Source organism: Mustela nigripes, chromosome 3 (genome assembly GCF_022355385.1).
Source record: "Mustela nigripes isolate SB6536 chromosome 3, MUSNIG.SB6536, whole genome shotgun sequence".
Classification (NCBI taxonomy): domain Eukaryota; kingdom Metazoa; phylum Chordata; class Mammalia; order Carnivora; family Mustelidae; genus Mustela; species Mustela nigripes.
The window spans coordinates 20,998,798-21,025,443 of record NC_081559.1 but is presented as its reverse complement, the minus strand read 5'-3'; the positions used below and the strand labels follow the sequence as shown (position 1 = coordinate 21,025,443).

Sequence of the window (26,646 nt, the reverse complement as noted above, 5' to 3'; positions counted from 1 at the left end):
CTCAGGAGCCATCCTTTACCAGATACTCTCTTACCCTCTGCCTCCATTCACTCACTAATTGTCTTCACTGAACATTCTAAATATTCTAGAATACATGTAATTCTTTTTTATCTTTACTACCATTACCCTGCTCCAAGGTGCTGTCATCTCTACCCTGAGCTATAGCAATAGCCCCTAATCTTTTTCCATGAAAGCAGTCTGGCTCCAAACTCATTATAACTGGCAAGATTCTCTTATCTATTCCCTGCCTACTCTTCTACTCTTCCACCATGTGGAGTGTCCTAGCCATATACTAAATGCTTTATGAGTTTCTAGAAACTCCATTTTTTTCCTCAGCTTTGAACCAGTGCCTGGGCTGCCCTTTCTTCCTACTCACACCCACAATGAAAACTTTTCAACCAGTTAATTCTAAATCAACCATTTTAAATTAATTTGAAAAACCCTCCTTTAGGGATGGACCCCAATACACTTACACTCACCCTCATCCTGTATTTTCTTACTGCAGTGCTCATTATATTTCATGTAATTAACTGAAGACTGATGTCCCTATAAAGAGTCCCCTGTGAGAGGAGACTGTATCTCTCTTTGTATGAGTGTAACCCCTGATACTGAGAACAGTGCCATAATACACAATATAGCAGGTGCTAAACATGAATGAAGACATAAATAGTTGAGTGATTGATGGGGGCTGATTTTATTCTAGATTCACTGAACTGAGTATCCCAGATTCTGCTGTATTTTGAAGAGGACACCTGAATCAGAATGTTCTCAATCAGGATATCTCCATGACAAAACTTTGGTCTAGTAGAGGCTCTATCCATATACTAGCAGAAAAAAATATTTTTAAAACTATTCAATGTCCCGTGGGATACAATGTCCCAGGCAAAAAAGAGAGGGCACCTGCTTTCTCATTTACATGAGTCCAGCTGGTTCTAACTATTGGTTTTTCAAACAGAGAGCACGTCCGATCCTTTGGCAGGAAGTCGGATAGAGAAGACAGTGTCTTGCTCCAGTCCGCATTAATGAAAACTGACCCACGGAGGGGATGCCCCCCTCAGCTATCTGACTTTCACAGAAGTAAATTCAAAATCTGCTTGGTTTTCTTTTTTACACTCTTTGTCTTTCTCACCCTTTACTCTTATCCACTCTCTTCACTGACCCAATGTCCTGGGGAGCAACCACCCTACAGAAGGGATGTCTGACTTCATGAGCAGGAACAGTCCATACTCTTTCTTCCTCTTTGAAATGCTGCTGACTTCACTCTTTAGGTCCCTCCTAGGTCCCCACTTGCCTAACATCAAACTCTTCTCTATGAGTTGTGCTCTCTGTCTTAAAAAAAAAAAACAAAAAAAAAACCAACAAGCTTTTGAAAGCTTTTAAAAGGAGAACACTACTTTCATCCTTTACAGTACAAGGTCTTCAGATCACTGACCTCACTGGGTAAATCTTAAATGGATCACACACTGAGGTAATACCAAGGGAGAAAGTAAAAGCTGAGGGCAATGGAGGAAGGTGGTTGAATCACCACAAAATTATAAACATTTTTATTAACTGATGAATGGAATGTATCAAAATGAAAAAAGTCAAAAGGTGAGAAAAGGGGTTTACTGTTAAAATTGCAGGGTTAACTAAGGCAAAGTCTCTCCAAGTGTGAGAATTAAAAACCAGGAAAGCCCTCACTGATACATGATGAGATTGGCTAGCCAGTCCTTGAGGCTAGGAACCCCAGGGGTAACTTGATCAGCATCTAACTTATGAACAAAGAAGGATACTTATACGTCCTAACTCCTGGAGGCTAAAACCAGATCTGTGTTGTGATCAGATATGCGCTGGTCGTCTTCTTCCACTAACCCGAAGGATCTAAACACAATTAAATGCATTTGAGTTTTCTTATTCCCATATATAGGAGACTACTGAGTAGGGAGAAAGAAAAAAAAAAGTTGGGGAGGAAACTATCCTAACATAGTATGAAAAGAAAAACATATGAAATAAGGTAGCAATTAATACTGAAATAAGGTAGAAGTAAAAGTCATGAGGAGGAAATCGGATACTACCTGAGAGACTCTAGTGGCCTCCTCTAGGAATTTTTTCATCTCATCCTCAGAGAATACCACATTCATAGCTGACCCACTGGAAAAAAAGAAGAGGACAGGTCAGTTTCTTTCAGCACTTTGGAGGAAAAGCATGCTAGACTTCATTGTTTCTCGGAACAGTTCAGGCGATCTCTAGTTTCAGTCTGGACTGAATAAGAAGATACTTTTTTCTAGATTGAGTCTTTACTCCATTTAATCACCAGAACAATCAACCAAAGTAGAGTCACTCAAGTTAGGGGTAACAGCTGTGATGATGTCCCAAGAGAATCACATAGCTGTAGAGATAGCAGTATCTCAAAGTTTGTCCTTTCTAATCCTGTGTTTTCACTCTGCTGGTGCCAGGTAATTCTTAAGCCTTAACAAGATTCATGCTAGGATCTAGCTATTCTTTTTTTTTTTTTTTTTAAGATTTATTTATTTAGGGTCACCTGGGCGGCTCAATGGGTTAAAGTCTCTGCCTTTAGCTCAGGTCATGATCCCAGGGTCATGGGATCGAGCCCCACATCAGGCTCTCTGCTCAGCAGGGAGCCTGCTTCCTTCTCTCTCTCTGCCTGCCTCTCTGCCTACTTGTGATCTGTCTGTCAAATAAATAAATAAAATCTTAAAAAAAAAAAAAAAAGATTTATTTATTTATTTGAAAGGGCCAGGGGAGAGAGCAAGGAGGGAGGAGCAGAGGGAGAGAATCTTAAGCAGACTCCTTGCTGAGTGTGGAGCCTGACACGGGACTTGATCACAGGACTCTGAGATCACGACTTGGGCCAAAATCAAGAGTCAGACTCTTAACCGACGGAGCCACCCAGATGTCCCAGGATCTACTTACTCCTTCCGAGGTCATTGACAATGGCTGATCTTAACCCACAGGTCTGCTGTGAAAGCAGGTCATTCTACTACCAGCTAGGTTAGAAAAGTATAAAGTTTTTAGCAACATTTGCAAATATAATGTAGGGTATCTGACTGAAAGATATTCAACTGTGTCCTTCTTATTGATTGCTTGAGAAAGAACGATGATATCAATTTATGCTGAATTTTGATATTTTTAAAGTGAGATGAAGAAGGAGGAGTAAGAGGGAAAAAATAAGGAAGAAAAATACTACTTTCCACTTCTTTTTAAAAAGTAACATTCTTTGCTTCTTCTACTCTATTACATATTTTTGCATAAAGAGCTTCCCATGTCTTCACCTATTCAAGACAGGAAGGCTAAGTCAATAACCCCGATAATTCAAGGAAACTGGAACAAAGAGACAGATTGCAGAGATGAGAAAGAAAGCACAATAGTCAGAGCTGCTTTCTGCAACCCTCCCTCAAATGTCTGTGTGCTCTTTAAATTAACTTACATTAATACCTCAAAGAAGTAGTATTATTTGACGGTGATTTACACAAAATGTCATTTAAATAAAAAGGGAAGTTTTCCACCTCATTTCAAATTTTTCATTATTTTAAAGGATCCCATCACAAATTCCATTTACACTTTCAAATCGTGCACAGCAAATTGTGTTTCTCTTATTATCCCCTGTTCAGTGAAGTCCTTCCTTACATGTGGTAACATCTGAAGAGAGTAAGTGATAATTCACAACTTCTCCTTTGATGATAGAACTTCGTTTCAAAGTTTAATATAAAAGATCCTCACCGTCCCTGTCCCTCACAATTATAATTCATCCATTAAAAAATGTGATCTCAAAAACTCAAAAAATTCAAACCATCAGAAGGTGCTGGCAACAGTCAGAGACAAGCTGCCATTTCCGCTGACTAGAAAACAGACACTAGAAAGAGATGTCCCAGGTTTGCTTTGGTTTTGCTCTTTGGGTTTTTGAATTGTTCTCTTTAATGTGGAACTACCCTCCCTCTGTTGGGCAACAAGATGCCCTAAGCCGTGTTCTAAGATGGAGGACTGTGCACTCTTATTGCCACCCTCTGAAAGAAAAGCGATAAGCTGAATGACCACGCATAGGTCCTCTCTCTGGCCATCTTGGTTTGGGGGGTGTGGGCGGATTGACAAATCACTACACATTAAAGCCAAGTGCTATCAGCGTACAGCATGCACTTCAGTATCTCCTGATTTTTAAAGCATTACTTTGGGAAAACAATATATTACCTCAAAACATAGGAAGGTCTCAACAAGCAGGGGTAGCCCACAGAATTCGCGAATTCCAGTGCCTCATTCTAATTAATAGAAACAACAACAACAAAAAAGCACATGAATAGTTTAAAACACTCAATAGAACTGCAGAAAGGCATCTTTAGAACAAATGGTAACACAACTCTTTTTATTCTTTCTCTCAAAAGACACCATTAACATGTAAATTGGACATGGAAACATATAAAATTCCTAGTTTCTAATTGTAAATATCAATCAAGCTCAAAAATAGTTTGAACGTCTTTCATTGTCCGAATCTTAATGAGAATACTCTTACCAATTCACAACCAGCATTTAACTGCACTCATAGAAATATACCAACTTCAAAGTCAAGTCCCTAAGCCTAAGTGCCTCCTGTCTGTCCTGCAGTTAACATCTGCGGTAGTTAACATTCGGGTTGCAACACTTCGAAAGCCAACATTAAACACAGACCCATGTTTCTCTCCTTACCAAAGTGTTAACAGCCTTCCAGGGTGCCTGAGCCACCTTCAGCTCGTCCAAGACAGCTGAGAAGATGGAGCGATCCTCAGCCCGGTCGATCTGCAGAGGGCTCGTGCCCATAATCTTGACACCATTCTTGTAGAGAGGGACTGCCAGATTGTTTGGAATCTGACCCCCCACTGAGATGATACAGCCACCGCACGCCTGGAAAAGACACCCATAACATCGACTGTTAGGGCCACTTCGTGATGGATGAAAACTGCTTCACATGTTGCGATTGTTTCATGTCTCCCATCCGTGGGCAGTATTAAGTTATGCCCCCAAAGAGATAAACATGCTTCGTTCCTCCTTTCCAGGCACTTACATGCGAAAATCTATTTGAGAGTTCCATACAACGACACGTGACTACCATGTCAGACTTCCACACAACTACACAGGGATGTGTGATATGGGCATGTATGACAGAAAAAGGAAATCAAGACAATTAACGTTTTCACCATGCACTCTACTGTAATCAAGTGCTGCTTGAACTACAGTTGTAATTCCTTAAATGGACAGAGATCTCTCCTTTCACCTCTCCTGCTGCTCTCCAGCGCAGGCCTTCACCTCCAGATGAATTATCCTACGAAACTGATTCACCAAGTGACTCCTATACTGGACACTCTAAAGTTTCCCTATGCCTAAAGGACAAGGTGTAAACTCATCACCATCATTAGGACAATGATGGTGTCACCCTGCTTCTTCACCATCATTAGGACAATTTTCTATCACCCTTCTTCTCAGCACCAAGACCTCCTACTCAGTGTCCCCAACTACGTGCCCTCCCACTAGCAAGATTTCTGCCCGCTTACCCTTCCCCTGCCTTTGCTGCTTCTCTCCTTTTCCCCTCGCCCTTATCCAACTCCACCACGTCTATACTACCGGCCAATCTACATCCTACCTCCCATTTTTACATCTTTCTCCTTTCCTGTTACCTTGGCTCTTATCTACAGTACCCAGTAACTGATTTTAGCCCCTGTTTCCTTACTATTTGTCCTGAAAGCAGGATCTGAATCTTTAACCTTAATCTTCTGTTAGTAGTCAAAACTTCCAGATTAAAAATAAAAATGCGTATCAAAAAAACAAAAATAAAAATAAAAAAATAAAACTGCTGAGTCCCAGCTCATTCTGGAAATATATCCTAATCAACCAGGGGTACATGCACCAATCAAGAAAAAAGCCCCATCCATCTCATTAACAGAAGCATTTCTGATAAATGTTCACTTTTTATTTTAGTAATTACTAGAATGCATTATATTTTGCTTTTAGTTATAGAATGATCACCATGGTAATAAAACCTACTACTGTGGCTCAGTAACAATCACAGCCTGAAGGTCTCATGAAGTAAACTTTTAAAATTTCAATGTGTATGTAAGATATTGTTATGGATAAATATATTTTATTAATAGAAATATAGGAAGAAAATTCTAGGAAGAAGGTGAAATAGAATTCCAGCTTAAGGAGATAAAAGGAATAAAGAAATATTTCTGAATTTCAAAAGAAAAAAGCCCCATCTTGATTGTCTCTGTGAAACTCCCTCTAACATTTAGTCTTCATGTCTGCAAAATTAGAACAATATTTGCCTGCTTCACAAGGTCACGATATAAGTTAAAGAAGATAATAAACATTAAAGGCCTTACACATTGTAAGTGCATAAATAAGACATTGTTATTAATATTAGGAAATATTATTATAACTGATAGACCACTGATCTTGGAATAATTTGTATTTGCCTTAATAACCTACTAATGAATACTGGAACTACTGAATTAATAGATATTAACCAAATGTATTTTATCATTATTTGAAATAATTCTGAAATAGTCTTAAAAGGGATAAAGCTAATTTGTCTTTGATGAGAGCAATGATAGTAGTGCCTAAGCAAACACCCCACAGTTGAGTGCTTAAATGCCTTGTAAACAGTATGGGAAACAATAATCCACAGTTCTGCATATTTATAAGTGCTTTTATCATTTCTCATATTCAATATACATCTTTGCAAAACCTTTAAGAAGATTTATTCTTCGTACTATAATAATATTTTTATTTGCTTATTATTTTTAGTTTATTAGCAGAGTTGATATTTTAGAGGCTTAAAAACTAATTCCTCAATTAAATGCATACAAAGATTTCTCACGTGAAGCACTTCAACATAATTTCTAAAAAGAGAAGTATCAACTTGTGAGCAAAAATTGGGGACCACTGCACTAAACGGGAGCTCAAATTTGAGTGAAAAGTCTTTAATAAATACACTAACATTTTTTAAAATGTTCTGTGAAATCGTTTTTTATTTTTTCAACAAATTAGCAACTTTTAAAACAGTCATAACGTAATCTGCTACTATTCCCTAAGGATATTACTATTTGCCCTACACCATCTGTTTGACCTTTGCTGTATTCCTCTGAGACAGTTATTACTCCCCAATTTACAGCTAAAGAAACTGAGGCTCAGTAATGGTGAAAGGACTTGCCCATATTTCGAATCTAGCAAATACAGTCAGTACTGATCTCAATTTTCCACACTGTAGAGCAGTTATGTTTAAATAATAAACCGGATCTTCGAATCTTAAGTTAACTATTTTTCTGCCTGGTTTCAAGGGTCGTTACTGCTAGAGGTGCAAAGAGAGCTATTTCTGAAACGTTGTTTTTTGAAAAGTGGTAGAAAAACTTCCTCTGCAAAAACCCCATTCTCATCATTGACTCCAGAAATAAAGATCATTGCTGGAAAGACAAACACATCCACAGGACATTTTAGAGTAATAGTGGACGGTATAGTGTAGTTTTGCCCACACAGCAAAAGGAAATCAGTACAAAGAACATGTTTGTAGGATGAAGTTAATATATGACAGTTTTGTGAAAGAATTCATCTTAAATTGGCCCCAACTCCAAGCACAGAACTAGCAGGGACTTAGTAAAAGAATTTGGTATCCCACATGGGTAAATTATCATTACTACCGTAATGATCACTTAAGCCTAAATAGTTTTAAATAACTCACTGACATAAAATAGTCTAAAATTCAGATTTGTTTCACAGATCCCTAAATACCTGGCTGAAAATAATTCCATCAGAGTCCCAAAGTTCCACTGATCTTACCTGGATTTGTTTATATCTTTTTACTCAGTTTAGTTTCCTGTTTTATTTTTTTTTTAATTTGGTATCACTAAGCTCAGGCAATACCACACAAGAATATTTCTGAAACAGTATTCAAGTACAATCACACCACAAATGTATTTTTAGTACTTTGGTTTTTCCTTATTTTTATGGGCAAATTAAATGATACATTATAGACAGAATGCAAGAGAAAAAATTTATCTCACCAACAAAAATAGCATTTAATTCATTAAAAGATGGCCCTAATTTTTATAATTTCATGTATTATCTTTAATTAACAAAGCTCTATTCTTTGTACACCTATGAGATTATCTTTACTGTGCTTTATTATCTTAGTTACTCACATCTTACTAAACCATTTTTAACACTTTAGGCAGACCCTTAAGATTGTACTTAATTACAGTTAAATCAAATGCTAGGAATGAAACCCAATTCTAGTTTAGAGCATGAATTCCCTAATGGATTTTATTTACCATTAATTAATGATTTTCGTTCATTCATTCATTTAATTCAAATTGTGTTACAGAGGTGTCATTGAATATGTATATACATATAGCATAAGGTATTAAAAATAGAACAGTTATATTATTAATCAGAGTACATTTCTATGTGGGTATGACCCAGTAAATTACTCACTATAACAGAAAGAAAAATTAAAAAGGACTCAAACTAGATAGGGACATCATAAGTTGTCAGGTATATTGCCTGGCATTTTTAGACTCAATCTGGTTTTACATGAAGAAATTTTTAAAAAATGAGAAATGGGTCTTACATGGGGCCAGGATAGAGAAGAAAGTAAATGTTCTTTTATACAACTTTTCAAACCATGAGTCTTCAGTGGAAAAAAGGAGAATGTAAAGTTAAGACAGGATATGTGTGATTCTTTTAAAAAAATAATTTATTTATTTGAGAGAATGTGTAAGCAAGTGGGGGGATGGACAGAGGGAGAGAGAGAGAGAAAGACAGAGAAAATCCCAAGCAGACTCCCTGCTGAGTGTAAAGCCTGACCCAGGGTTGAATCTTGGGACCCTGAGATCATGACCTAATCCAAAATCAAGAGTTTGGCCATTTAACTGACTGAGCCACCCAGGTTCCCCTTGATCTGTGTGATTCTTACTCATTGCCATAGCCTGCAAAGATTATTGTATAATTCATCCCTAGAAAATAGATTTAATAATAGATCTAATAAAAGAGAAACTCAATGTTGCAACTTTCATAAACAATGTAATAATTTTCAACTCTTATACCTCAAAATAACTTGAGAACATCTTTTCCCTTATAAGGAGTGCCTTAGCCAAAATTAAGAACTAAGCAAAATATTATCTATCAAAGCCCTGTAGATGGTAGATACCAATTTCTCATTTTCTTGGCATTTCCCCATACTCAACACCAAAATTAAGGAAAAAAATTAAAATGTAAATTTCTTCTCAAGGAGTAGAATCCATAACACAATCACAAGTAATAAATGACTTGAATTTAAAGGGTTGCTCTTTATAAAGTATTAAAAAATGTCTGATGCCAAAAGAATATATCACTGAAGTATTTTCTATTAAAAAAAGAGAACAAGTAGGAAGGAGATTTTAGCATAAGAATCTTCTCTCATTCCACCTCCAACTAAGGTTTTGTTTGTTTGTGTGTTTGTTTGTTTTTGGTAGCCTTCATGCCTAACATGGGCTTGAACTCATGATCCTGAGATCAAGAGTACATGCTCTACCAACTGAGCCAGCCTGCTTTATTCACAATGCATGTCACTTTTCTGACTCCCCCTCATGTTTAGATATCCTTATTGCCATGGAAATATGGTAGGTCCTGAACTAAATCAAGAAACCTGGACCAGGAGACTCATCATACTTTCTACCATCCTATGTAGCTATGTAGCCTAAGTGCCTTTCTAAAGTGACTCAAATGTGTGCTTTTGAGCAAGTTTAGATGTGCTTCCAATTTTCTGCAGATTTACCATTGAATGTCTCAGTGCCTTTAACATCACTAGGGATACCCAAAGCTGGATTATGGTAGTCTCCTGGAGATTGTGAGGAGATACACAACAACCTCAAAAAAGGAAACATACACACATATGTACTGTTTGTATGACATGTGTATGTGTTAATATAATATTTCCTGTGGGATAGTCTAACAAATACATCAATGGAATATTGTTTTTGTATTCTTCAAAATAATATTTTAAAATACCTTACATAGTAGCACTATAAATGTCAACTAGCTTCAAAGAAGGACCAATTTATTTTTTACCATCATACTGAATTCAGTTACTATAAAGGATCTCATTAATATCCATGTATAACCATAACCAAAGGCAGTTGTAGAAGTTTTTAATCTTTCCTTAAACCATTTCATGAGGAAATAATTAATTATGTGTAAAATACTCACTGCAGCTCCTGTAATCCTCGTTTATATTTTTTAAACAATTATGTAATCTTTCATTTATTTTTGTTATGGGTCCCAATATTATTCTAATGTCTTGAAGGTAGGGACATGGTTTTACAGCTTCCTATCATGCTGAACCTGGTATTTAAAAGGTATTCAAGATATATTTGTAGAATGTACTTGTTTTGATCCTCACGTGAAACGAATCTTGAGAAATTATTAGAAAAACCATGTCAGAGACAAAACTAAAAATTGTCTATATTCTACCTAAGGGTTCAATTTCATTATACCCAAAGATAAGTGTGTCAGTCTCAAATGGACAACTATGATGATATATCCATCCAAACTTTGTCTATTTTTCTTCAAGGTAATAAAATCATTACATGTTCTAACACTGAAATTCATACTTTCCCATGTGGTTTCAGCCACAAATCTCCTTATCTTCACAATACTTGTATGTAGCACAGATATACACTCATCTGGTCCATTAACAACAACAACAAAAAGATGAAACAGAATTTCAGAAATTTGCACACCTAATGAATTGTCAAGTCAAAGCTTGAACTTAAGTATTATGGCCTTAATTCAGTTTTGTTTTTTTTTTCCTAAGTGACCGTATTTTATACATAGGAATGATTCTCCATAGTAGGGAATTAACTGTAATGACATGAAAAGACTCAACCACTAAACATCACCCTGAAATCTACCAGTAGTTATCTTTTTTAACTGTTAGACTTTAACTTGTCTTACAGACTTATAGTAACCGGTGGTCATAGGAATCCCAAGTGAAGATACTCTCGGTAATACAAGAGTGTGGTGGAAGAACTGCCAGAGAAACAGAGAGAAGTACCAGTGTTGTTCAGAAGGAACTCCTCCATCTTAAACTGAAGACTAATGACTTCATCTGACAGCACACAGAATTAACCACACAGAATTAACTGGTCATTTGTGAACAACTGACTTCTCTTCTCTGGGGGCCATTCATTATTAAACTGCAACAACACAAAAACTAGAGAGAGGTGGCTTCTTCTATGTCTAGATAATCAATTAAATCATTCTGCAAAATATTTTGGAGGGTTGTCTTGTATTAGCTAATACATGTCTGGCATGTGTTACCAAGAGAAGGGTTTTCAATCTAGTTGGAATGCTTAGAAAGAAAAAAAATAATCACTCTGTGCCAGGGCCTCAAGACTCTAAGGCTGGGATAATATTTTTTTTTTAATTTTTTAAATTTTTTTTTAAGTTTCACTACAAAATTAGACAGTGGAAGACACTGGCAACTCTTTCTCCAAAGGGGAATTACAACATAAATCTACATACATACATCTACATCTATAAAGTATGCACTGCATATATTTTTCTTCTTTTTTTTTTTTTTTTATCTTTTTACCTCCTGATGGTAGATGTCTAGGATTCTCTCCAAAGACAACTCTTCAAAGTACAATTTGTCACACTCATCAAAGTCTGTGCTCACAGTCTCAGGGTTGCAATTCACCACCACTGTCTTCTTGCCAAGCTGACGCAGTGTGCGGATGCTGGAGACAGCACACCAATCAAATTCCACACTGCTGCCTGCAGAGAGGGTGAGATTGGGAAGAGGGGTAAAAGAAACACAGAGTTACAACACAAAGACCAGCAGAAAGATATTGCTAAGGCTAAGGAAGCTAGTGTCCTTTCCTTGCAATTTTTAAAACTCCAAAATGTAAATTTCAGATACATCACGCATGCTACAGTAATAGGAAAACCAGGGACTAATTAAACAACAATGACAAGCTGGCTGTTTTGTATGCTAAGTTCTGCAATAAGTAATCTCCATATTTGAAACATTCAAATTCAAAGTTAATGCGAGATCGTTTTAATGATTTTTTTAAAGCCTCATTTACAAAAAAAGAATTCAAAGTAAATATACTGACCTCAGGACACAAAAAGAGTCGAGCTAGTGATCAGAATACTTGAGTTCTTGTTTTAGTTATTCCACTTACTCTGCTCTCTGAGGGCTAAACCCAATGATCCCTGAAGTGCCTTGGAGCTCTGACATATCTTGATTGATTGGAAAATCCTGTCCTTTCCAAGCATATCCTTTTAAACTTGGCAAGGCCACCCCATGCAGAGTGAGTGACCTTCTAAAAAGTAATTTGAAGTACAATAATGGCCTAAATACCTCAAAATATCACCTCTACTGGGACGCCACAGAACTGAAAGTCCTGGGATTTGTACTAATCCTTTGCATTAGGATTCTGTCTTCTAAAAATTCTTATCAGAATGATAATTATCCAAAAATAGTAGCATGGTAATTTTCACTATCAGTTAAGTATACACTTGATTATTAGCTTAGCTAGTCTTCCCTGGGTCCTAAGGTAATGCATAATTGTTACAGGAATTAGGCAAAATTTGAATAGGAAAGAAGAAATTTCTACAGAAGAGAAAGGTAAGTCCTGGTGGAGGTATTCAGGCCATTTGGCCATAAGATAACTACAGGGGTAAAGATAAAAACACTTTCAGCCTACTTCAAGATTTGAGCAAAGATTGCTGAAGTAGCATATCCTTGGTTAATTGTAAAACCTAAAATAAACTATGTTTAAAGTAACAGAGAAAGACTACATACATTTTAAATTATGTATTTCATCATTTCTATACTAGAATAACTTGCAAGACTAAATGTTAAATACAGTTGTTGAGAAATATCATTGCCTATTTAAATATATACTTTGTAACTATAAATTATGATTATTATATTGTTATTAAATGTCTAATTTTAAGTGAATGGGTGAGGTGTCACAATTTCTGCCGAGAACATTTTAATTAAATAATATAATGCTCTATGTACCAATGATAAAAGCTCTTTGCATTCGGTATCAACAGAAGTCATATATTCCCAGATCTCATCTACAAATGTAATTTCTGGTTGATATACGAAGTTGTTGAACAAATATAGATCATTGCATAAAACTATGCCTGATGATAAAAGGTCAGAGTGTAATTCATTCCCCAACTTCAATGAGAGGCTCAATTTAGTTCACAAGGATAAAAACATAAAAGGAGGACATGGTGAAACAGGAGAAGGAATTAAGTTGAGACCTGCATCTGAGTCCCACATGTATCATTTAATAGCCATATCAACTTGGGCTTTACCCAATTGAACCTTTTTCTTACTTTGCAAAATATTCATTATAACAGCATCTCTTTTACATAGTTCTTAGAATAATAGAATGAACATGTATGAAAAGTACTATATAAACTATAAAGTCTTATGGAAATACGTTATCACTTTACCAATGTGATATGGACCACAGCCCAACACCATCATTCCATGGTCATCAAAACTGATATCATGCTCCTGAGGAGGAAAAGAAAAAAGAAAAAAAAAAGACACAGAAATTATTGTGTGTTATTCTTCAATCTAATTAAACTCTTTGTCCTGCCACTATGTCTGTCTTTCTCATTCTTCCTCTTATTGACATGTATCCTCTACTAGTCTCTGGGACCTTGTAAGTATAACGTATAAGCTCTGTTTAGTCACAGAAAACAAGTTCAATATTGTTTTAGTTAAATAGCCAGAAGAACACATCATAATTGTATGTTCATATAACTCTTATTCTTATTATAATTTATTTGTTTGATTTCACCATCTTTAGGCAGTTCTGAGAAGACTGAGTATGGAAAGACATTATCATATCTGACCCACATGATGTCACATTTAATACCAAGATTACTAGATAAGCAAAAACACAAAAATCGTATTTCCCCATGTAGACAATTTACTAAATCTGGAGCTTGTTGCATATAACAATTTAGCAGCTCCTACCTGACCGTTATAGGTAATATAGAGGTAGTTTGTTACTGATGGGTATTCTGCAGCCAGTGTATCGATCTGCAAGAGAAAATAAATAAATAAATAAATAAATCGGGATTTTTATTCCCTTTGTTGTTTTTTTTTCAAGAATGAAAAAAAATATTGTGCTGCGCTCATATTCCTTTAATGCCTCATACTGTCAGATACAAAGACAGATAAAAAGCTAGGTACAATTCAATTACTGCCTAATTCTGAAAATGAGATTAGGTGGAGGAACAATGATATAATCTGGTTATCATTTGACCAATAAATAACAATACACACCTCAGCGCATCACTGATTAATTACAGCAGTACTTTACTTGTACAAAGCACAATGGTCATAGTCAACTGGCTACCAGGAAAATTTACCCAGACTGCTATGAGCAAAACGACCTGTATATAAGAATGTTTTTGGTTTGCAAATGAATGCATAGGATTTAAGTTACCTATGGCACTTAGCAATGGGATGACAAAAATACCTTAAAGCTTGGGGATGAGGGGGAGGGGACAAGGTCTCATTGAACATATTTAGAAAAAGTAAATCAATTCAGTTCTCAAAGGCCAGAAGCTCAGCTTAGTGAGCAAGAATTCAGGGCCAACAGGGCAGGCTAGTGTAAGGCAGGTGAGAAGGAAGAAAGATAATTGCTGAATAGAATATATTCAGCATCAAACCTGAGACCAAAGGGTATGCATGTGCCCCCTCAGCACATGGGAAAAAGTCAATGATTTTAAAGGACAAAAACCAGCTGGTGGTACTTTAAGCCAAAGCATCCCTCTACTAAAGTCCAAAAAAAAAAAAAAAAAAAAAAAAAAAATCACAATGGTACATCTATGAAAGTTCTTGTGTGATTGTCATGAATACTAGATGAGCTCATTATGCCCAACCCTATCACAATGAATACTAAATGAACCATAATGATGGGACACTTAAAATAAAGTATTACCCTGTAAAAAGTTAGTGCCAAAAGAGATAACTATTCTTTTCAAGAGGTCAGCCACCATGCTAGGGTATTTCAAGTCCTTCTATTACACTAAGGATTTAACTTATCACAGATCTATTTGCACATGGGTCAAAAAGTAAAGGAGAGGTCATTTAAATTTTTTTTCCCTTAGGCAGAGAAAACCATGTACCACTCTTACCTTTACATGCCAGTGCCCCTTCAACCTTTCCCTTTTAAGCTTAAATCAATTCTGTGCTAAATAAAATTGGTGGCATCATGGGCTTCAATTAGACAAGTAGAATCATTTTGAATTTCAACCCTCTTTCTGTTGGCAAAGGCTCTATGACTTGGTGCCTTTGTTTCCCCCTTGAGGAAAGGGAAACTCCTTTACCTGTTTAACCCAAGGGTGGATGTTTTTCTTCAGCCTCAGCTCCCTTGTCTGGGCCTCAGTCAGCCCAAGGCATTTTGAAATCTGCTTGTCTGAGAACCCAATCTCCTTTGACTTTTTCAGGGTTTCTTCTGTAATGGACTCACTAGGAGTTAATGAAAAAGAGAAATTCAAGTTTAGAACAGACACAGTAAGGACCAATTTCAAAAACACCAAAGTATCCTTCTTTTCCATCTTCAACATGTTTAGATCTCCTATCTTTTAAAAATGAACAAATTAAATAGGACACTAAATCGTCCAGCCTCTGCAATCTTTCAGTGTTTTCAAAGCTGACCTTTTCAAACATGTGGTTTCCTACTTCCATACCCCCGGCACCTTATTCTCTTATTTTCTGAAAAAATGGCTTCTGTATTTACTGTCTTAATGGACTTCCTCTTTCAAAATAATCATGGGCCTTCCTCTAACTAAATCTAGGAAACTTTTCTCAAGTTCCTTCTCCTCAACCTGTCAACATATGACCTACTTGATGTTTCATTCTTTAAAGATATCGTCCTCTGGCTCTGATAGGTTGCTTCTCACCCTACTTTATAATTCGCAAAAATTATTTACTGGTGTTTCCTCCCCCCCCCCCCCCAACAAGTCTCTATCTTTTGGTACCAGATTTAAGCCTAAAGGTCTGGCTACCTCTTCTCTTCCTCTAAATGTAACCACTGTCCTTCGCTCGAGCATTATAAGTAATCAATAATTCCCAAGTCTGTAGCTCCTTCTCTAATGTCTGACTTGTTCTCCAGGTCTTTATATGTAGGATCTTCGGGAATCAGCTTCACCTGGGAATCCTAACACTGCAACAGGCTGGGTATACTCTCCTTGTCTCTATTTACTAATATTATCTGTCTATGTCCACAAGATCGTTCTCTGTGATTATTTCCCACCCATAGCGTAGACTCTATTTGTGCTGTTTCTCTCACCTGCAGTGACTTCAACATTCCTATAACCTACCCAACTGCTCTCCAACTCCCAGCCACTCTTTATAGGTCAACTAGAGCCAAGTTTCATCCATAAGATCTCTCAGTCCGCTTTCACTCACACATCTTCCTGGGCTCTTCACTGACTCATTTGCTTAAAGGCAGGAGCATAGTTGGAACCATATTGCTTAGCACATCAATATTGCCAATATTTTTAATGTTTCCTAGTTTTTATTCACCAACCTGACTTTTTTCCTCACTAGATTCATGTTCCATGATGACAAAGAATACATCTGGCTCACTTATCAATTCATTCCCAAAGCTTAGCAGGTTAGTCCTCAGACAACATTCAATAAATATTTATTAAATGAATAAGGGAATTGGACTTCAACAGCTTTTGTAGAAAAGACAAAGTTATTGAAATCAGCTTACAACTAAAATTCAAAATGTAATACAAAAGATAATACAAAAAATAATTTGTAAAGAGCCAAGATACAGAAGAATAAAATACTTCTGTAAAAGTATACCTAACCAAATAGCTACAGGCCAACTATTTCAAGCAATAGTCAACACAATAAAATTCAATTATAACAGTCTGATAGTCAATACAATGAAATTAAAATATAACAGTATGTTCTCAGAAGATCTAACAATAAATAAAACATTTTCATTGAAATTCTGCTAATAAAATGTAGTTGAATTAAATCTATTGCATTTTGTTCATTCTTCAATCTTCTTTAATTAATTCATATTCTGAGTTTAGAGAAGAGAGAATCAAGCTGGTATATTTAATAGCTATTTCTCTGGCTTTTGGATATCAGTCCTAGTTTGGATTTTTACAGCTCTGTCTCTTCCCAGTCATTTAGCTTTTTCTATGGCACTTAAATTTCCTTCTGTCTCTCAAGTTAATTCATTATTTCTTCCCAACATATTTAATGTCTTTTTTTTCTATTCTGATTTTGATTTTTTAATTTTCCCAAGTGTTTGATAAACAGTCTCCCAGAGCAACACATTTTTCTGTCAAATTCTTGAATGTATTCTGATTATTTAGTATGATTAGTCACATGCTATGTATGCAAAGTACTGGGCTTCCTGCTCTAGAACTATGCTGTCCAATATGGTAGCAATTGCAATTAGTCACATGTGACTATTTAAATTATAAATGTTAATTCATTTAAAAATTTTTAAACTAAATTTTAGATTAACAATTACATTAGCCACATTTCAAGTGTTCAACAGCCAGTGGTTACTGTTACTGTTTTAGATGGTGTGGATTACAGAATATTTTATTGTCACAGAAATTTCTACCTAGGTCATGCTGCTCATGAAGATACAAAACAGTATTTGAGACAATGCAATGATAGGGAGTGATTCGAAACACTTTATGGAGAGACAGGCTATGTGGTGCAAAGTGAGGTCAGACAAAAGAGATAACAATGTGAGTGGATGTAGCAGAGACCCACTATGGCAGGAGAGGAATGAGAACAGAGCTGTAAAGAAAGTTCAGCTTTCTATGGTTGAAGGAGTTGACAGATGTACTATAGGCAAGGGTATCTGCATCTGCAGTAATTTGAGACCACGATGGGCATGGCAGGTGTAGAATACATACATACTGAGGATTTGTAGTTAGTAGGAAATTATGAATGGTGAAGGTGGGGCAACACCCACTGTCATTCTGACATCAGCGCTTTAACACTTAGTGAACATGCCCTGTGTCTCAGGCTCTATGCCACCTACTTTATTTTTTTAAATTCTTTATTTAAATTCAATTTAAATGGAATCTTAATTAAATTAAGTTAGCATAGAGTAGATTATTAGTTTCAGGGGTCGAATTTAGTGAGTGATTCATCAGCTGCATATAACAGCCAGTGCTCATCGCATCGAGTGCCCTCCTTAATGCCCATCCCCCAGTCATCCCTTCCCGGACTCACCTGCCCTCCAGCGGCCCTCGGTTTGTTCTCTATAGTTAAGAGTCTCTTGTGGTTTGCCTCCTTCTCTGTTTTTTCCTATTTTATTTTATTTTATCTTATCTTATTTTATTTTATTTCTGTGCTACTTATTTTAATGATGGAGAGATAAAATATTGAATCTCTACATTCAGGGAGGTCAGAGTACATTAGGAGGCAAACAAATAGCCACTGACAGGGGCTCAGTGGGTTAAGTCTCTGCCTTCGGCTTGGGTCATGATCTCAGGGTCCTGGGATCGAGTCACACATCAGGCTCTCTGCTTGGAAGGGAGCCTGCTTCCCCCTCTCTCCCTGCCTACTTATGATCTCTCTCTATATATACCAAATAAATAAATAAAATCTTAAAAAAAAAAAAAAAAGGCATCGATATGCCTGCACTGTGAGAGGTGCTGAGGAGAAATGGAGGCAAGAGAAGCTCTGGGCTCAGGGGAAATGCTCCCAGCGGCCACTAGGGAAGTCTGGAAAGGCCTTACCCAAGAGAGGACTGCTGAGCCCCTGAGGGCTTTTGAAACACCCCAGTGCCTGGTGTTTACCTTTACTCTTGCAAAAAATAAAAAATTTGAGGCAAAAGCAGAAGAAGAACTTGTTGCTATTTGTTTTGGAAATGTATATTTTCACTTTTCTTGCCAAGATTGTGTTCCTAAATCAATCGCTCATTTGTTTATGTGCAAGTGTGCATTCAGCCTCAGGGTGGAAGTACTTGATAAATAAGCCATTTTTCTCAATTAGAACTATGCGTGATGTTCTTTTTAAATAAAGATATTCCTGAGTTTTGTGAAAGAAAAATCATATTAATGTCTACCTGCCTGGTGAAAGGCTACACATTTTCTCTGATCTGCAATTTTGTTAAAAACATAAGTATGAAGCTTGAGTTAAGTGCAGAAATACTGTACATATAACATTAAGCCGACTCGTGCCCTTAGATTTTTCTACCCACTTGCTAGAACATTTTCCCATAATTGTGCCATAGCAGTAAAAGAAAAATACAAAAATAAACAGATCTTTAGTAAGACGTTTCTTTATTATTGCAGTAACTATCTGAGGCAAAACCCGTATTATGTCACTATATCAGCAGCCACCCTAGCTTCAATGACTAAATCCTAACCCACAGAGCAACAACCCAGACACACTTAGGACATACACCTTGAAAAGAGCCATTACACCTATAATTATGACTCCGGACTAGCAAAAATGCAAGTTCTTCAAGTCCAAAGATAACCGGAAGTAATATATTCATCTTGAGCTCTTTGGGTCATGCTTTTCTATTTAGTTTTTTTTTTTTTTTTTTCCCTTGCCTTGAATGATTATTTCCTCTTATAAGGAATATCAGTCAATTCTTCAAAGGTTGCTACATTGCTCTAAATGAAAATTATAAATAACAGTATTAAATAAAAAAAGAAACCACTTAGATTCCTCATGTTTCTATTAGGGATGAAATAAATTTGCATTTGTTTTGTCCACATTCAGCAGTGCAGTCTTTTCTATTGCTGAAATATGCATAATTCCTCTTATTATTTTCCACCAAAGAGTCCAATAGAGCACAGAAAGACATCTCCAGCAAATACGCGATCATCCTCCTCCACTCACCAAATAAAACTGGTCTCTTACCGATAAGCAAAGAAAGAAGGAAAAAAAAAAAAAAAGAAAGAAAAGAAAGAAGACTGATAGAATTGGCTTCATGCATAAAAAAGTAAATTATTTCTGTGCTCAACTCTGGTGGCAAAAAAACAGCTATCTGTCACTAAGACTAACTCAATCATTACTGCTCCCCATAGCATCTCCACACCAGAGAATTTTCATTATTCAAAGGGGATGCCTGAGAAGAGGAACAGTAACACAGAATAATGAATCATAAATGATAGAATTTCAGGATGGGGTTGAAAATTTACTTCTCAATAGGCACCCCCTCAATTCTTACCAGGTGAGATTCCCATAACAGATGTTATCAAGCCAGACTTGCAGAGTGCATGCTTACAAGCTGATGCCCAGAATATTTTCTGGGTGAGCGCAAAACAACTTTTTAACTTTTGCTCAATCTTCAAATAGCTAGATCAATAGCATGATAGGACATTTTTTAACATCTTGAAAATTAGGGTGTTTTACATTGGAATGGCATATGAATGTAATCATGCTCATCTCTTTTAATTTGAATGCAAATACTGGGTAGGTATTTTCATACAAAATTCAAAGTGATATCTCTTCTGTAGTATTTTACTTAAATCTCTCTGGTTATTAATTTCGACTTGTCAGGCATGTTCATCAAATAGTGTAAAGCATTTCAGTATTCCTCACTGACAAAATAAATGTTGATTCTTCTCTTCTTTTTTTTTTTTTTTTTTAATACATGTTGATCCTGACCCAGCATAGCAGTTACAAAGACACGGATAAATTAGGTTCCTTCCCACATTCACCGCTACCCTAATTCTGTGAGGGACCCCGAACTCCAAGACAGGAAGCTGGTTGCCTCTCTCTATATTTCGCTCTTTCTGCTGCTTTTGTCTGACACAGAGCTGGCCGTTATGTCATTACATAGGGAAGAAAATTGACTTGATTCCCTACTTGTTCTGATACAAAATTTTATTTTGAGTCCCATTATAATAAAATAAAAGAAGAGACAGTTTGAAGACACGATTCATTAGCTTTGGGCCAGTGATTTAGATAAGGTTAAACCTCTTCAGAGTCAAATGCAAGATGAATCATCTTAAGTGAACTTAAAGCTCATCTAACAATGTGGAGATTCGGATAGGCGCTCCTCCTGTCTATCTGCCCACGTTGGGCTGGCCTCCATTTTGTCTGCCTAAAAGAACTTCCATCAGAGGGAGATTTTTTTTTTTTTTTAAGAAATCAAGTTAGATGAAAGCTTATTTTAGGGACAGGGCTATACTATTTCTCTTTTTCCAAAGGAAAATAAAAGCCTTAATTTGGAATAAACTCAAAATAGAATAATTACTAAAAGAAGTATAAATGCTGAATTTGTGATTCCAAACCGCGTTCTGAAGTCTCATATAGGGAATGCTCCATTTATATTATATTGTAAATCAAGGGAGCATTATACCAAGCAAGAATGTGATCAGCTGAAGGGAGCATATTGCAGAAAAGCACACAGTTTTAAAATATGTGCGATAAAGTATCCGTCTGTTATCTGGTATGTATGCCTGTGTGCTGGTATGTTTCTGTTGATCTTTATTGCATTCTGGGAAACGTGCCATATATGTAACCTTTCTCTTCCCCCCCCCCCCCCCCCCCCCCCCCCAGTTTTCCTTGCTTTCAGAGTTCAGGGGCAAACTCTGCAAAGGTTACACTTCCCTCATTGCATAAAAGAAGCTAAACAATAACACAAAGAAACACCAGATCGCTGTGATGTTGGCCTTTTCATAATCTTCAGTTCCTCTCTACTTAGCAGCTGAAAATGACAGTTCTGAAATTTTTGGAGGGGGAAAAAACACCTTAAAAACAGACAATCAGACTTTTACACACTCTGCCATAATCTTTTAACGGTTAGACAGCAGGGCTCAGCTTCTACAGCGGGAAGTCTCTTGTGTGTTCTCTGGTTTTATAAACAATACGAGCCTTTCTCCTGTCTCTCTCCGACTTCCAACGTCGATTTTGTTGTTGTTGTTTAAAATTCTACCCTGTCATCTCCGCAACTTCCTCCACTCACACTTAGTCTTCAATAATAAATGATAAAAGGAAATGGAATAAATTCCCCTTAATGAGGAAATTTTCACCTGGCATAGAGGAGCTGGGGAAATCTATTAACCGACTGGAGGAACGCCGGCAGCATGGCTATTACCAAGGGAGGCAGCACACTTCACACAGTCCTCTCTTCCACTTCACTGGCTTTTATCTGATCCACCAACTCACAAGTAATACTAAACAAATTTCTCTCCAGATTGCACAAGCTCTAAGGCGAAAATGAGCACTCCACTTGGCCTACGATTACGGGATGGACGGGCTTGCGATTTTATTACTGTCTTCTTTTTAAAAATCCCCGAAAAGGCAGAAGCTGAGAGAAGCAGAAGCTGAGAGAAGAGCCTGATCCTCAGCAATGACACCTGCTTTCATAAGGACAGAAAAAAAGAGTAAGATTCGTGTTCTCTGCCCTGAGACCCCCCCCCCCCAGTCAGCCTTTCCCCTGACTCTTGCATGGCTTCAAGGATTATTTTTGGCATTTTGCAGGTTCAAGACCATGCCCCAATCCCAATAATGCAAGCAGGGGAGGTTATTTGTCTTCTCATCTTTTTTTCCCCCCCCCAAGGAGAAATGCAAAATTTTCCTTAAGAGAAATGCAAAACACGTTTTTCAAAAGCAGCAGTCGTGTTTAGAAAAGCAAAGGATGAGACCTGGGCAATTGGGTAAATACCGCTATTTTCTCTTAATTGTTCAAAGCACCGTGCTTTGTTACTATACAGCCGTGAGGTCTTTGGAGGAATTAAAGAACACCTTGATCTTGACCGCTCATCTACAGGGCAAACAATACCACAATACCCAGTGATCCAATGTTCATGGGAAAGCACACCAGCATGAAAATTATCTATGAAGATCTAGGTCTGCTTAGTGCTATTGCAATATGTTACAATCTTACAAATGTTGACTTTCGAGGGACCAGACACTTAAAACTGTATTTCACCTTAAAGGCTACTAAAAACAACAGAATCAAACAAAGAAGAAAAGCATGAGCAAATGATACTGTACATACTTTTTCAGCAGGCAATTTTTAATCCATGAATCTTAACATTCTTTCTTTTAGCCAATCTTTAGTGATCACAATAATCCCGAATTACTATGGTATTATTTTCGATCTGGTAAGAACAACTTATATAATACTGATTATAGTATCATGATTATAGATCATGATACCAAGTAATAATAATGCAGGAAATGACCTAATATAGGTTAAGTTAATTGTAATTTTTGAGACATAATAAATCACATTTTATATCTCACTGATTCCTAGCTGGAAATGCTGTGACTCTCTTGTGCTCTGCCACAGATTTGGTAATGATGAAAAACAAACAGAAAGTACCCTGTCACAGTAGTGAGTCATGTCTATAATTGTATAAGAAAGTGTTCTGTTACATTCACAAATCATGTTTTTTACCAAACAACTTTCACCTGATCAGATTGAACTAAAGGGCAAAGTGCATACCATAGAATACTGCTTTTCTTACTTCTGATTAATAAGTTTATTTATAATTTTAAATCCATTCAATAGGTCCTTTCCCCCAAATTAAGATGTATTCAGTAAGGAAAATCCTGGCTTTTCCCAAAATATAGGTTTTTTATACATCCAGAATTTAAATCCAACAAAAACAAATGTTGTATAAGGCCTTAGTAGAAAACTGAGATTAAATGAGCATTCTTTGATTTTATAAAATCTGTTCTTTCACAAATAAATTTATGTGGAAGTCCTATATTTTACAACCTCTCCATGATCTTTGTTTAAAGAAAGTCATGTTTCCACAGAGTAGTTTTCCACCTACCAGATGTGTTGTTCCAAGCAACAGCAGTATAATTTTCAATATATAACCTTCTTTGACTTCTAGAAACTATTACTTAGAATCTTATTAAAATAACTTACTTAACTGAATCTTATCTACTGATAACTGCTGCATAGATTTTTTTTTCTTGCTAAATGGAACATACATAGGAATAATTTTTGACCAAATGTTTTAGTTCTTGAGTGAGCAAAAGTAAGCCCGTTCTAGAAAGGGAGAGATAAAATGGAAAGTCATTTCTAGGAAGATGTGGAAAAATGCCAGTTTGAAATTCCTGATAACCTATCACATTAGATCGGTTAATTTGAGGATTATTACCTACATGGAAATCAAAAATCTTTATCACTGAGTGTTTTTCAGAAGAAGACATAAAAATAAATATTAACACCCTGGACAGCAAAAATTCTCATTTACTTCATGCTAATGACTATATACTCAAGAGCAAATTGAGTAGCTCTCCCTTCAAGCCGCCTAGAGCAAAGGATGGTCAATTATACCGGTCCATCAGCTACAGAGTAGGTTAGGTTGGGGAGGGCTAGGTAGGGTAGGTAGGGTTAGGTAGGGGAGGGTTTGAGTCAGTATGTGTAATACCACCACGGCCATGTTCACACTGAGGTGATGGCCGTTACTTTATCATCATTATGTGTCATTGACAAAGAGTGTCTAACAGCCTATTTCAACCCTAAGTAAATACCTCTGGCCAAATCTAGAGTCAGGCTCCAACTCTACTGAGAGAACAAACCTATCAGTCAGACAAAATGATAAATCTGTGAAGTGTTTGGCACAATGCCAAGCAGGTAAATAAGTGCTTCACAAATGCAGATGCCAGGGCCTGAGGGAGAAGGGGAAGAGCGCAGGCGCGAGGGAGGAGAAAGCGGGAGAGAAGGAGGGAGAGAAGCAGGAGGAGCGATTCATCAGAACAAAACTGGAACGTCATTTAAATGTGGCCCCATCGTCTCAGCATTTCTCAGACTTTTCCTCTCCTCTGCAACATTCCCGTAGCTCTCCCCTGACATGAGGGCCAACATACTCAGCTCTCCTTGCAAATCACAACTGATCTTCTGGAGAGCACGTGCACCCAAGCATTTTCTACACCGCGGGGAGGCATGGCCACTACCTTACACTCCGTAGGACAGAAATCATGCATTTTACCTCCAAGGCTGGACTCCGGGGCTCTAGGCCACCTAAAAGACACTTCAGGTATGAATGAGCAGGTGAAAAAATTCTGGGGGTCAGCCTCTAACTACAGCTGAGGCAGACGATTTAATGTAAATGTATTCTCCATTGTACACTTCAAGAAATTTTTTACGGACCTGCATTAGCGTGGAGGATAAGGTGTTCTCATCTTATTTAAAGAAAAAATATATGTGTATGTATGAATGCCTGTATACAGACAGTCTTCTATTTGAAATATGGCGAAATGTGAAAGGAAAACCCTTACCCCAGCTCTCCACACCCTTCAAAATTCTGTTTACATCTTTTTTTTTCTCATTACACTCTAACTTCTTTTTTTTTTTTTCTACTATATTTTTTTTTTCAATTTATTTATTTTCAGAAAAACAGTATTCATTATTTTTTCACCACACCCAGTGCTACATCTTTTAAAGGTGACTCACCAGGGCTTTCTCCCTGCCAGGCCTCTGTGTTTCCCCCACAAGAGTCCCAGAGAAGGGCACATCCCTTACAATGCTTCTGCTCTAAGTGGGGTCAACAATTCAAGCAGGAAAACACACAACTCACAACTTGACAGCTAAGGAGGAACTGATCTCCAGCTGTCTGATTTAAAAGTCATATCTCTAAAAAGAAGCTCTGAAAAGGGTTAGTGACTAGAACCGCAGGCAGAAGCCCAGGGCTAGATTCCCTACTTTCCTCTGACTGCTGTGACAGAAAGAATGACACACACCTCAATTTGACTCAGTTTCACCGTCCACGAAAATAGAATAGTGATATTTCCCACTCGAACCATAACAGAAATGCACCTTAAGGTCAAAAGAGAAATATAGATCTCTTATAAATAATATATCTTTTTTGCCCTAACCTTCTCCACTGGTTAATTAAATTAGAACCTTCACTACACTTGTAAATATTAGTGAACGTTTCTCACAACTTTTAAGAAAATTTGCAATTTTGAAAACCTGGATAGTTTTTTGTTTTTAATCCAAAAATATAAAAATTTTGGCCTGTTGTCAACAGGCAATATAGATTTGATAATGCATATGTAGGTATTATAATGCTTCCAATAGATATGTCTCCATTTGATAATTTAAAACAATTAGATAAACCCCCTTTTATTAGAAAGCAGTTTATTCAAAGTCTTCCTACCTAATCAGTAATACATAGTCACTTAAAAAAATGAAAATGTGGAGATGCTGATTTACAATGTCTTCCAACACAGTGAATTTGTATCTTGGACTATATATTTTTCAGGTAATCATTCTGTGGGTCTCTTGAAACAACCAGGAACTATAAATGCATTTTCTAATTTCTCCTTTTTATCATGACTAAGAAATTCGGATTTTCATTTTCTACCAAGAGTATGTATTCATTTATTTAATGGGCATATTATCACACAAATATATTTGAGTTTTTGCTTGATGGAAGACACTGTCTGCCAATGCCCAAGAAAATATATGATCAATAAAGAACTGGAAGCCATTTGTATCTGTTTCAGAGCTGATGCTATGCCTTAGTATAGTGAACTTTTTTCTGTGTTCACTCAAATCAGCAAAAGCTCTTAAGAAAAGCTTATAATAAAAGTCTATTAAGACATGATATTTGCAATTTGCCTTAATGGAATTTACAATTTAAGTGGAGGATGGTACCCACATGCATCAAATGATTAGGGAACAC

General features: G+C 36.7%; 1 protein-coding gene across 1 annotated transcript in view; it reads right to left on the bottom strand.

The window, feature by feature from the left end:
* Positions 1-26,646, bottom strand: part of CPS1 (carbamoyl-phosphate synthase 1) — a 124,111-nt gene that overhangs the window by 26,359 nt on the left and 71,106 nt on the right. Inside the window, exons 22-28 of the mRNA XM_059393414.1 lie at positions 15,370-15,511; positions 14,009-14,074; positions 13,477-13,540; positions 11,594-11,775; positions 4,678-4,872; positions 4,186-4,253; positions 2,055-2,130 (exon numbers count right to left, since the gene is read on the bottom strand). Coding sequence (XP_059249397.1) covers positions 2,055-2,130; positions 4,186-4,253; positions 4,678-4,872; positions 11,594-11,775; positions 13,477-13,540; positions 14,009-14,074; positions 15,370-15,511 — 793 coding nt within the window. The remainder of the gene's footprint in view (positions 1-2,054; positions 2,131-4,185; positions 4,254-4,677; positions 4,873-11,593; positions 11,776-13,476; positions 13,541-14,008; positions 14,075-15,369; positions 15,512-26,646) is intronic.